At 40.1% G+C, this 12,769-nt stretch overlaps 1 protein-coding gene across 2 annotated transcripts in view; it reads right to left on the reverse strand.

The window, feature by feature from the left end:
* Positions 1-5,949: 5,949 nt before the first annotated feature.
* Positions 5,950-12,769, reverse strand: part of DMGDH (dimethylglycine dehydrogenase) — a 65,914-nt gene continuing 59,094 nt past the window's right edge. For both annotated transcript variants that reach the window (XM_059175318.1, XM_059175317.1), the window contains exon 16: positions 5,950-6,664. In XM_059175318.1, the coding sequence (XP_059031301.1) occupies positions 6,449-6,664 (216 nt within the window). In that variant the 3' untranslated portion in view covers positions 5,950-6,448. The remainder of the gene's footprint in view (positions 6,665-12,769) is intronic.

Here is a 12,769-nt window from a genome sequence, read left to right on the forward strand (position 1 = left end):
CACCATTCATTAAAAAAAAAAAAAGATTTTGGCATAGCATTCTTTTGTGCATAAGTCAATGCACTAGGGGTGCTAGGCTGGCTCAGTCAGTAGAGCCTACAATTCTTGATCTCAGGATGTAGGTTTGAGCCCCATGTACAGAAATTACTTTATAGTAATTACATAGAAATTACTTTAAAATTTTTTAATCTTTTTTAAAAAAGTAAGATAGTGCACTGAGCATATATAGGTCAATGAATTCTCACAGAGTGAACACACCCATGTAATCACCACCAAGATCAAGAAACAGGATGTTGGTATTGCATTTTGTCTCATTTCTTCTTTCTTTTCCTTTACCTTTCACACAGTCCGAGCCTTAGTCTTTGCACAATATTTACTATATACAACTGAATTGCATTCACTTTTTCTGTACTGAACATTTTACACTGTATACCCATTTCTGAAGCAGTTCTAGACCAATACCTCGCAACCCCTTTGGCCAGGCCTGCACGAGCTATGATGGTGTTGTATGCCATTCATTGTCTATTGCTATGTGATCCATTTCATGATCTTCCTCTACTCTGTTCTGAATACAAGCTACATGTCGCAGACTCCCTTATCTGCTTGCTCCCACATAGGTTCAGCGAAAGGGGGCACTGGTGAGAGATTGGAATGTGGGAGGAAGAGAGAAGCCAGAGTGTTTCTTCCCTCCTTTAGGCTTTGGGTAGCATCGTCAAAACCATGGTTCAGTCTCCTCTATGGTTTCCAGTTCCTTCTGGCAGCCCCTTCCCAAATGGTCCTAGTGTTGGCTTGGCAGCCCCCATCCAGGCATTCCTTACTAGTTCTCCATGTTAAGTTCCCTCCTAGGAACTACCTGGCAAGTTGATCACATGGAGAGGCCACATGGAGGGAGACCAGCCCCAGCTGTTACAAGTCATCCTGTGGACCTGCCAGACAGGGGAGTGTAGAAGCCCTCTTGAATGACCAACCATTTTTTTTTTTAAACCCGCCTCTTTTTATAGGACATAATTATTTTTGGGTAATAATCATGAGATAAAACAAATAATAACCAGAAAAGAAACACAAAGAATGAACACTTTATATTAAACTTTGCATCATGCCAGTAAAGGTAATAAGAAAAATAGAAATTAAGTAAATAGCATGGAAAAGGGACTAATGTTTTTAAGTTATATTGTGTTTTTTTGAAAAAGGAAAGTATATCTACATATTGGCCTGTTGTAATAAAACAGTCTGTTGTCTGTAATAATAAAGTCACCTTTTCTGTTTTAAAGCTTTGCAGTGACTTCACTAAAATTAATCTTCTTCACATATTAATGTTAAATCAATAGTGTAGCGGATTTGTCCAGTTATTTTTGCACGTAGTTGACCGAAGAACATATTTTAAGCTTAATTTTCAAAAGTTAGTTTTTACATGAGCAACACATGTATAAAAAATTAGGAAAAAACTTTAACATAATAAATTTGGCAGAGATTCCTAGAAATCCTCTTTCACAACCAACTGTAGAAATTCCCGTATGGTCTTTGTTTCTTTGGGGACAAGTATAGTGGCTTTCAAATATCTCTGTAGTTGAAAATTTCCCACTAAAATATCTTCCTCAGAAAATGCGTCAGGGGCCCCTGGGTGGCTCAATTGGTCAAGTGTCTGCCTTCAGCTTCAGCTTCCATGGTCCTGGGATGGAGCCCATTTGTCACACTCCCTGCTGCTTGGTGGGGAGACTGCTTTCCCTCTCCCTCTGCCCCTGCTCATGTTCTCTCTCTCTCTCTTTCAAATAAATAAAATATTTTTTAAAAAATTTGTCATACAGGGGTGCCTGGGTGACTCAGTGAGTTAAAGCCTCTGCCTTCGGCTCAGGTCACGATCTCAGGGTCCTGGGATCAAGCCCCACATCGGGCTCTCTGCTCGGCAGGGAGCTTGCTTCCTCCTCTCTCTCTCTCTCTCTCTGCCTGCCTCTCTGCCTATTTGTGATCTCTATCTGTCAAATAAATAAATAAAATCTTTAAAAAAAAAAAAAGAAAGAAAGAAAGGCAAATTTACTTTAAAAAAACAAAAAGAACTTACTCTTGAAATGAATGCATACAGCTGAGTCTGTCAGTGGTTAAGTACTTACGGTATAACCAGAACTTCTCTAAAAATTTCTTAAAGATGTTTATTGACCTATTTGAGAGCAAGAAAGAGAGAGAGAGGGAGAACCAGTTGTGGGGGGGCAGAGGGAGAAGCAGACTCCCTGCAGAGCAGGTAGTCCGACGTGGACTTGATCCCAGCACCCTGGGATCATGACCTGAGTCTAAGGCAGACGCTTAACTTACTGAGCCACCCAGGTGCCCAGGGCTTCTCTAAGTTAATTTCCATGTGGAACCCAATATTCAATAAGAGAATCAATAAAGATGTGCTAATTTGAGGTAGATAGACGATCAAAACATCAACAATTGACAACAGATGATTTAGACCAAAAAAGTGTTTTACAGGGAGGAGGATTTGACATAATGAAATAAAGAGAACTGAGATAATTAATGGCATCATTGAGCCTACCTCCAGACTTCTTACTATGTTATTTAATGAAATAAATAATTGCTTCAGCTGCTGTTAATAGGATGTTTTCTTATTTGCAGCCGAAAGCTTCCTGACTGCTACCCTCTGTTCCTTAGTAGGAGCTGCTCCGGGATGCTAAGAGTCTATGTTCACTGCCTCCAACGCTTTACCTCCTAGTCCTTTTTCAATACGGTCTACCTTCTTCCCTCACCAGTCCCCCAGAAAGAGCTCATGCCAGCAGCACCAATGACACTGTAGTCTAACCTCAGAGGCACTTCTCAGCCTTTAATCTTACCTTTGGATGCAGTAGGCCTTCCTCTTCTCAAAATGTTTTCTCCCCTTGGCTTTCATGACACCTCAGTTTGTAACGAAATACACACCTGTTTTTTCCCTTCAATGCTTGACCTCTCTGGTCTATAAATTCCACAAAGGCAGGGACCATGTCTCTTCACTGTTTTTCCAGTGCTTGGCCTGTTGGAAATACTCAATGAACACCTGTAGACTAACAAATATTTCAGTGAGGAAAGCAATCCCCCAGAGAACTTTGAATACAAGAAAGGCTTTAGCAGATGATCATGTAGTCTGTTCTTGGCTGGTGAAAGAACTTTTTTTTTTTTTTTTTTAACCACCTACTCCTGTGTTTCATAGCATGCGAATATTTCCAAAGTGTATACCTGGAGAAAATATAATTGTCATGTGTTTGCCTTTTACAATTCATAAAGTAGCTTCTATAAACTGAACTATTCTGGAGATTCATTAATGGCAGACAAATAAGGTCTGATCATTTCTACTTACATTTCATTTGTCAGTTCATTAGGAGAAGAGTTTGATTTGATTTTGGGCTCTTGGCTTTTATGAGACTTGGGCTAAAGGATGCTATTTGTACAGCTGAAACTTTCTTCCTCTCCCAGATGCTTTGTTTCCTTCTAATGTCAACCTTTTTGTGCAGTTCAAACATGCACAAAGTCCTCTCAGTAATATTCCAGAATCTGTTATTTAATGGGCCATATGGCATACTTAAATATGGGTTTCTCTGCCAGCTTCTCCATCAGTAGAAAAGGAGAAAAACATAGATTAACGGTGAACACCAGCAACCTAACAGCATCCATCCATGTTCTGGTGCTGTGCTGACTAGACAGTGGTTTTGCAGTTCTAAGAAGCTTTCCTAGCTCAAGGGAAGAAAGCACCCATCATTCACTATCACATTCTCGAGAACATTCTTTCCTAAGCCGTAGACACGGGCTTCTGCGTATCAGTAAAAAGTACTTTCAAGCGTGCTGGTTGTTTGCTCTTCATGGCTGACCCTGATCCTGGGCCTGTTCCTGTGAGGCCTCTCTCGGGGCCTGGGCCACCCTCCAGCAGCTAACGGTTTTAGGGAGGCTCTTTTGGGTCGAGGTGTTGACTTAACAGCCAGCGGATAAGCCATTGGGAACTGAAAGCTTGAGAAACTGGTCTTTCTCTTGGGGCCTCTCCCCTTGTCAAGTGTTCTTGCTATACCAAAACTTCTCTTACACCTTTACTTCATCTTCTCAGCTTCAGCTTTCAGGGCTCATCAGTTTATTTTCCGATGTTTCACAATGTGACTTCCCATGGAAAGTCTGGCTATCTGGTCTCGTAGGTTGCTGGTCAGCCGATGCATTGGCTGAGGCCAAGCCTTGCAGCCAGGCCAGGTGCACCAGCTGGGAGGGCCCGGGATGCCAGGGTGACTTAACAGCACCAACCAACCATGAAAGGAGGAATGGGCACAACTTCTTAGGGAAATTAGGAAGCACATGTCTTTTACACTATGGGTAGGACTTCTTTAATATTCATCTAAATGTTCTAGGGTCTTTATTGATCTGTACTACTGCTATATTAACTGGAAGGCGTGAATGCAATGTTGTCCTTTCGTTATTGATTCCTGCACCAAAAAACTTGGAGTGTCTATGGTGCAGAAAAGGAATCCAGAGACGGTAAGTAGGTATCTTAATGGTTAAAGGACTACATAGAGGCAGAGAATAAGAAGTGGGATTTCCCAGGCAAAGGCTTTAAACAGCACCTAACACCAGAACTGAGATCATGGATATGGAGGGTTGTTTTTTTTAAAATTGGGTCTAACTAAAATTTAACATTAGTTTCAGGTGTACAAATAAATATTTGATATTCATATACACTATGAAATGATCCCACTAGTCTAGTTAACACCCATCACGATACAAAGTTACATTTTTTTCTTATGATGAGAACTCTTAAGATTTATTCTCTTAGCAACTTTGAAATATTCTGTACTATATTAACTATATTCACCATGATACATAGTATATCCCCAAAGCGTATTTATACCCAGAAGTTTGTACCTTCTGACCCCCTTCATCCATTCTGCCACCTACCAACAGCCCTCCACTTTGGCAACTGCCAATTTGTGTTCTGTATCTGAGTTTTGTAATGTCTGTTCATTTTGTTTCTTAGATTCTGCACATATAAGTGAAATCATATGATATTTGTCTTTCTCTAATTTCACCTAGTAGAAGGCCCTCTAGTTCCACTCACATTATCACAAACGGCAAGATTTGTAAATTTGTGGTTTGTTTGTTTGTTTGTTTTCAGATAAATACCCAGAAATAGAATTGCTGGATCAAATGACAATTCTCTTTTTACTTCTTTGAAGAACTTTCATACTATTTTCCATAGTGACTGCACCAAGATAATATTCTTGACAATAGGAAATTATCAAGATTATTAAATTTTGTTACCAAGATTTCCCTCTTTTCTCATACAAAAAGCTATACTAATGAGAAATGAATGGCATATTGGAGTTCTAATATATGATTGCTTTGATCAAACATTTTAAAGGTATACTTGGCATCTTGGTAAAACTTATGAGAAATTTTAAAATTCTGTAGTTAGAATACATTTTATGTTTTACATTCAACTTTTATATCTAGGGAAGATTCCGTAAATGTTTAACAAATATTTATATAACAAATTATAAGTGATAAGTCACCTTTTACAAAAAAAATTTGATTTTTTCAGTCAACTAAATTCAATTCTGAAAAATTTATCAGAGAATTATTTCTAAATACATCCTTTTTCTTGCTGTACACAGTGCTAAGGGCAATCCTGTCAGCTCTTAAGCTCTTGTTTGACCTGCTTTGTCAAATGCTTTGTGAAAGGATATTCAGAAGGGTACATGTGATGTCAACTTTCATTAATTCTTTCCCAAAGAGAGGTGTTCAGTATTCAAACTGTGTTCTCCTGGCACAATCTATGTTTCAGCTTCATTTCAGAAGGTCTACAAGCACTGCTTCCTTTGGAAGACTGTTCTTTTTTGCAATTACTCTTCTAAAACAACCTTTGAAAGGACAATAATGATGTCCCATAATACTGTTTGCAGGGAACTCATTAAGAAAATAAGTATTTCTGAGAGTTGAATAAAAATGTATGTATCAATATTAAATTTTACTATTTTCATTGTAGATGTACAATAAAAAATTAAAACTATCCCTTGTTCAACCACTGTTTCCCAATGAAACAAATCCATCCAGAGTACCGCTTTTGCTTTTACGTAAAACAATTTGTTTTCAGGTACAAGAACCATGAGCATATATTCCCAAAATTATACAACATCCTCTAATTCAATTGTAAGAGTGATTGTATATTAGCGGACACTTAAATGTTTTGTTGAGTTTTACAAACAGCATAGGTTAATGAAAAAACACTCATTTCAAATGTTTTCATTTGAAAGAACAACATAAATCACTAATCCATTATTCTCTCTTGCTGAGGAAAAAATTGAGAAAGATTTTATTGAGATCATAAATCTAGATTTTGAAGATTTTGAAATGAATTCTTGGTTTCTTGTATTCCCCCAACAATCAGTTATGATGTTTGGCATAGTCATAGAGCTAACATAATTCAGTTGCCTGCCAAAGGTCTTTTTCAAATTTTGTCCTTTCCACCTTTCTTCTGAAGCCGGTTTCTGGTTGGTTCTGTCAATACCAAGGGTTCCTGTATGACACTTGCTGGGTAATTTTTGCCCAACAGTTCAACTTCCACCTGTTGTCCTACTTTACTTAGCTCTACAGGGACATAGGCAAATGCCAGACTCTTCTGGATGCTGTAACTGTAGCTTCCAGATGTCGTGTTGCCAACCACCTGAAAAACAAGACCCAGCAATCCTTACTTAGCACCTTGACCACAGCTTTGTGCTCCCTCCTCCAGATTAAACATTCAAAAATAGGTTCAACTAACAACCTAAAAGTCTTGAGGATTATTCTCTTTGGGGCTAACACGAGGAAGCAAACTTGACTTCTGAGAAGAGTAGGCTTGCAAATTGTGAAAAATAATTCTCAAAATACTTATCAACAGCCTCGAACTTCTCAGGTTTAAATCACACCTAGTTTTTTTTTTTTTTTTTTAAGATTTTATTTATTTATTTGACAGAGAGAGATCACAAGCAGGCAGAGAGGCAGGCAGAGAGAGAGAGAGGAGGAAGCAAGCTCCCTGGTGAGCAGAGAGCCTGATGCGGGACTCCATCCCAGGACCCTGAGATCATGACCTGAGCCGAAGGCAGCGGCTTAACCCACTGAGCCACCCAGGTGCCCACACCTAGTTTTTTTTTTTAATAGTTGGCACTATTTTCCTCAGTTTCATGCCAAGAGATATGATAGGCGAAGACTTGAATGTTTCCATTTTAAACTTCAAAAAAATTCTCTTCCACCATCCAACTAGCATGGCAAAAGACACAAGGGAAGAACAATTCTAAAACTCCTAATGTAAATGTAGTCAACTGTTCCTCTTGGGACTGAGGAAATGGCTTGCCGAATGAAACTACTGATAAATCGATAGTTAATGTAAAGTGAACATTCTTTGAGTACATAGCATTTAGCAATTCTTGGTAATGCTGAGCACTTAATGTTAACTTTACCCTCTCTAGACCCACCACGTCCAAAACATTTTGGGGGACATTCTAGAGCATGAATGAGGTTTGGTTCCCACCCTCAGAATCTTCCAGCCTTGTTGAGGAATTAACACAGAGATAGAAGAAAACAGAACCGAGAAGCCAGGAAGTAAACATCATCAAGCCAGGATTTGTTCTCCATTTGGAAGCTGGGTGAAATGAGGCTGGTGGAAAAGGGGGATGGGACTTTCCAGGATGAGCAGAGACAGGGAGTCAGGCGTGAGCAATTAGCCTTGCAGAGGATGAAATGGAATCACAGAGGACCGCAAACCAGGGAAAAACACTGAGCAAAGAAAAAAAACCTAGGAGGTGAAAACAAAGGTGAAAACTCAGGCCTGTTTTAAAGATAAAAGGATAAGTCAAAACGAGATCTAAAGGAAAAGATGAAAGAGAAACAGTAAACTTAAAGAAAGGAAGGAAGAAAGAGGAAAGGGAAAAAAGGTGATAGAAAATGTCAGGTTAAAACACCACATTTAAAAATTGTAAAAGGAAGACAACAAAAGCAAAATATGATATATAGCCCCACTCAAAATGGCTTCTCCTGGCTACACAACATTGCACTAATCCGTACAGCCTGACTGTTTTGCATAGCAAGCCGCGTGTAGCTGGCGCTCAAAAATTCATGGGTGGGAATCAGCCTGGTGATCCTCCAGCTGCCTCAGCAAAGAGCCCACTACAATCAACAGTCTTATTACAGCATTTCTCATCTCTTAGATGCCGACACATTTAAGACGTTAAATACAGACTCCTGGCTCTATAGCCCTAGTCTGTAATTATCTCACTGAAACCCCAAATCAGAAGCTCTCCATATCATTTCTGAGCTTATTATGGGGAGAATTGGTGGATTTTAAAGAAAATAAATGTATTCATTAGTAAAAGCTTCTCTGGCAAATTATTAACTGCTGAGGTACTGCTGAGAGAATGCATATGCTTTAAAATGGTTTTTCCTTTTCTCTTTAAGATTTTATTTGAGAAAGAGAAAGAGCAAGTGCGTGTGCACATCAGCACTAGCAGGGGGAGGGGCAGAAGGAGAAGCAAGACTCCCTGCTGAGCAGGGAGCCCCACACCCAGCTCAATCCTGGGACTCCAAGTTCATGACCTGAACCGAAGGCAGACACTCAACGAACTGAGTGGTTCAGGTGCCCCTAAAATGATTTGTTTTTTCCTTTAAATCATTGTGAGTAATATAAGGCAGGGATTTGGGTCAGGAAGGTTGGAGTTTTAATCACAGCTTTTGGAAGACTTTCTTGGTAACCTTGGTTTCACTCCCCAGTCTGTAAACCTGAGGTCTGTGTTTAGAATCCTGGAGAGGTGACCGGATTTGTTTCGGCAAGTATCTTAAGAAAACAAGAAGAGGCCAAAGCAAGGCTCTTGGCTAAATCCCCTAATTCACTGGGTCAAAAAACCTTCCATACCTTTTCAGAGATTATGTGAACCACTTCCCCAGGCCTTCCCATCTCTTAAAATCCCAGCAGTGATTCATCTTACAGTTATCACTGCATGAGTAATGTAAAGAAATAGCATATTTATTGTACAAGTGCTATTTTTTAAAAAGATTTTATTTATTTGACCCAGAAAGAGATCACAGGTAGGCAGAGAGGCAGGCAGAAAGAGAGGAGGAAGCAGGCTCCCTGCTGAGCAGAGAGACTGATGCGGGGCTCAATCCCAGGACCTGGGGACCATGACCTGAGCAGAAGGCCGAGGCTTCAACCCACTGAGCTACCCAGGCGCCCACAAGTGCTATTTTTAATGTATTTATTGAATGTGTTGCTTTGTCCTAGATTACTTTCATGTTTCCTTTAATTTCTTTCTAATCCAATGCTGAGTAGCCTAGTATTTTAGAAGTCCAGCCTTTCCTTTTTATCTAAATTTCTAAGGGAAGGTTTTCCCTAGCAACAATTTTATTTCATTCTACCTTAGCCTAGTATTTTAGAAGTCCAGCCTTTCCTTTTTATCTAAATTTCTAAGGGAAGGTTTTCCCTAGCAACAATTTTATTTCATTCTACCTTAAAATCTTCCAGATTCAATTAAATTCATTCTTCCTTTTTGCTCTGTGAATCACAAAAACAACCTGTACCCACCCTCTGCCTAGCAGGTTTTCATATTCTTTGCTAAACACTGGCTTTCCTTTTACCAAAGAAGCAGTCCTCATTCAGGTTTAGCCTTTTCTCATTCCTTTCTGTGAAAACTCAAGACCCTTCTGACTTAGGGGAGCTAACAGGGTAGACGGCCTTTGAAGGAGAGACTGTAATTTAAGTCGGAGGATGCATTCTATTTCTCTGTGTGTCCCTATGTGCTTTTGTTTTTAAATAATAAAAAAGACCACTTTTTCAACTCTCCAAACTTCATATCTACAAAATACCTTTTTTTTAATAACTATAAAATATTTTTAATCAAGCTTGATGAACAAAGTACATACAGCTATAGTCAAGATTCTTGTCAAAGTGAACCTGTGACTGGGGTGCCTGGCTGGCTCAGTGGGTAGAACATGCAACTCTTTTTTTTTTTTTTTTTTTAAGATTTTATTTATTTATTTGACAGAGATCACAAGTAGGCAGAGAGGCAGGCAGAGAGAGGGGAAAGCAGGTTTCCTGCTGAGCAGAGAGCCTGACTTGGGGCTCCATCCCAGGACCCTGGGATCATGGCTTGAACCAAGGGCAGAGACTTTAACCCACTGAGTCACCCAGGCGCCCCAGAACATGCAACTCTTGATCTGGGGGTTGTAAGTTCAAGCTCCTTGCTGAGTGCAGAGATTACTTAAGAATAAAATCTTTAAAAAATTTTTAATAAAAAAATTGCATGAACAAAATGAAATGAAAAAAATTGTCACTCACAAAAATGAGTGACAAGACTAATTCTTTTGGATGCCTTACAAATGGACTCTTCTAACCATTTTCAGAAAAATATTTAGTAATGGCAACATAATTGGGAAGAGAAAAAAAACAGGATTACTTACTCGGAAGGACAACATTCATCCTAATGCATAAAGAATCTCATTTCTATACAAGTCTGTAGTTGCTGAAGAGGCAATTGCTTTAACCAGTTGCTAAGATTAGTGAAATTACCTACATTAGTTGCCTACATCGTTTATAGAAAACACCTTCTTTATAACTCCCCAATGGGGCATCTGAGTGGTACAGTCAGTTAAGCATCTGACTCTTGATTTCCACTCAGTCAAGGTCATGGGGTCAGGCTCAGCATGGAGTCTGCTTGAGATTCTCTCTCTCCCTCTCCCTCTGCCCCTCCTGCTCATGCTGTCTCTCTCTCTCTCAAATAAATAAAATCTTGTAAAGAAAAGAAAGAAAGAAAACTTCCTGACAAACCTGCTTTTATAACAGAAGCCTTTTCATACCCACACTAATGCCTCAATTTTTAAAAATTAAGCCTTATTTAAAATCATAATCCCTCCCGGCATCACCGCCCATCTCTCAGCCGGACTCTCCTTTTCCTCTGGGCACTCAGCACCCCGGATGTGCCATTTAGTGAGTATGTTCACCATCTAGCTCTCTCTGCCCTGGAATGTCAGATCTATGGAGGCCCAGAAGCTTGTCTGTTTTGTTCACTGCTGTATCTCTGGTGCCTAGCATTTGTTGAATAACAAATTTTTACCTTGTAAGTTTGCACCTTATCCCTGGCAGTAAAATATTTGCAAGAATAGAATACCAAATACCAAAGGTAGTACAAGTCCCCACAAAGTCAGGAAATAGAGCAAAGAGTATTTCCTATGTTTCCAGAGTATAAAGAGGATCCAGAAGATTCGTTGGCATGGTGAGAAGACGACCCTACTGAATATCAAAGAGCAGACAAGCAGGTATCAGGAAATTCAAGGGCTATTTGTAAAGGCAACTACAGGGGCACCTGGGTGGCTCAGTTGATTAAGCCGCTGCCTTTGGCTCAGGTCATGATCCCAGGGTCCTGGGATTGAGTTCCACATCAGGCTCCTTGCTCAGTGGGGAGCCTGCTTCTCTCTCTGCCTCTGCCTGCTGCTCTGCCTGCTTGTGCTCTCTCTCTGACAAAGAAATAAATAAAATCTTTAAAAAAAGGCAACTACAACTGGATTAACAGCTCCATAAGCAGATGGCATATAGGAGGAAAGATGAAAGATACATCAGGGAAACAGCACACTGATACAGAAAAGGAGATGAAATTCAATAATGGAACTCGGTTTTCAGCTCGACCCTTCCCAGCTTTGAGCTATAGTTGATGTGTAATATTGTGTATGTTTAAAATACAAGTTTCCAGCCTTTTTAACTTGAATGTGGGTGTCAGGTTTATACTGTGTTCATCAGGGTGGTGTTGTGTGGTCGCACACAGAACATGACAGCATAGGGGTGCCTGGGAGGCTCAGGCGGTTAAGTGTCAGACTCTTGATTTCAGCTCAGGTTGTGACTCGGGGTCTCAAGATTGAGCCCTGTGTCAGGCTCCACACTCAGTGGAAGTCTGCTTAGGAATTCTCTTTCCATCTGATCCTGCTGCCCCTCTGTCCCTTGGCTTGCACACACTCATTTACACTCACTCATTCTCTCTCTTAAAAAAAAAAGGAACAGGACAGCATCATCTGTCATTCCACGGCCAAAACAGAAAGTCTGTGCAGGGGTTGCTGTGGACTGTATTAGAAAGCTGGCAAAGACCAGAGTGAAAAAACAAGAAACAGAAGAAAGAAGAAGTGGGGGGAAATTTGATGACTAGGGAAAAAATTAATTAGAGGCACGAAGAATCTAAGACATGAGAAAATGGAGGCCCAGAGAGGCTAAGATCAGGTCAAACGAAGTAGCTAGTTAATGGCAGAGGTGATTATCAGTGGCAATCCTGGGCAAAAGTGAAGTATGAGGAAAAGCTTATTATGAAAAGAGGTCTGAACCGGAAATTTAGAACAGAAAGGTGGAGGAGACAGTGAGGTAAGAGGCTCAAAGAGAACGAACTCAGCACAATTAAGGGTAAGGTGTTTAAGAAACAGTTTGAGGGCACCTGGGTGGTTCAGTGGGTTAAGCCTCTGCCTTCAGCTCAGGTCATCATCTCAGGGTCCTGGGATCGAGCCCCACATCAGGCCCTCTCTCTGCCTACTTGTGATCCCTCTCTCTGTCAAATAAATAAATATATTTAAAAAAAAAAAAAGAAACAGTTTGAAATCTGAAAAGAGTCTCCTGGCTTCAAAGGGTCTAACAACATCCCCTGCTTCTGGGACGTAGGACAACTGTGGCGCTCTGATCAAGTGCTGAAGAGAATTCAGTGAGACATGAGCAGAGACAGAGAGGAAAGCAAATCAGAGTATTCAGCATGGCTTAGAAGGAAGGATAAGG

Source organism: Mustela lutreola, chromosome 5, assembly GCF_030435805.1.
Source record: "Mustela lutreola isolate mMusLut2 chromosome 5, mMusLut2.pri, whole genome shotgun sequence".
Lineage (NCBI taxonomy): Eukaryota > Metazoa > Chordata > Mammalia > Carnivora > Mustelidae > Mustela > Mustela lutreola.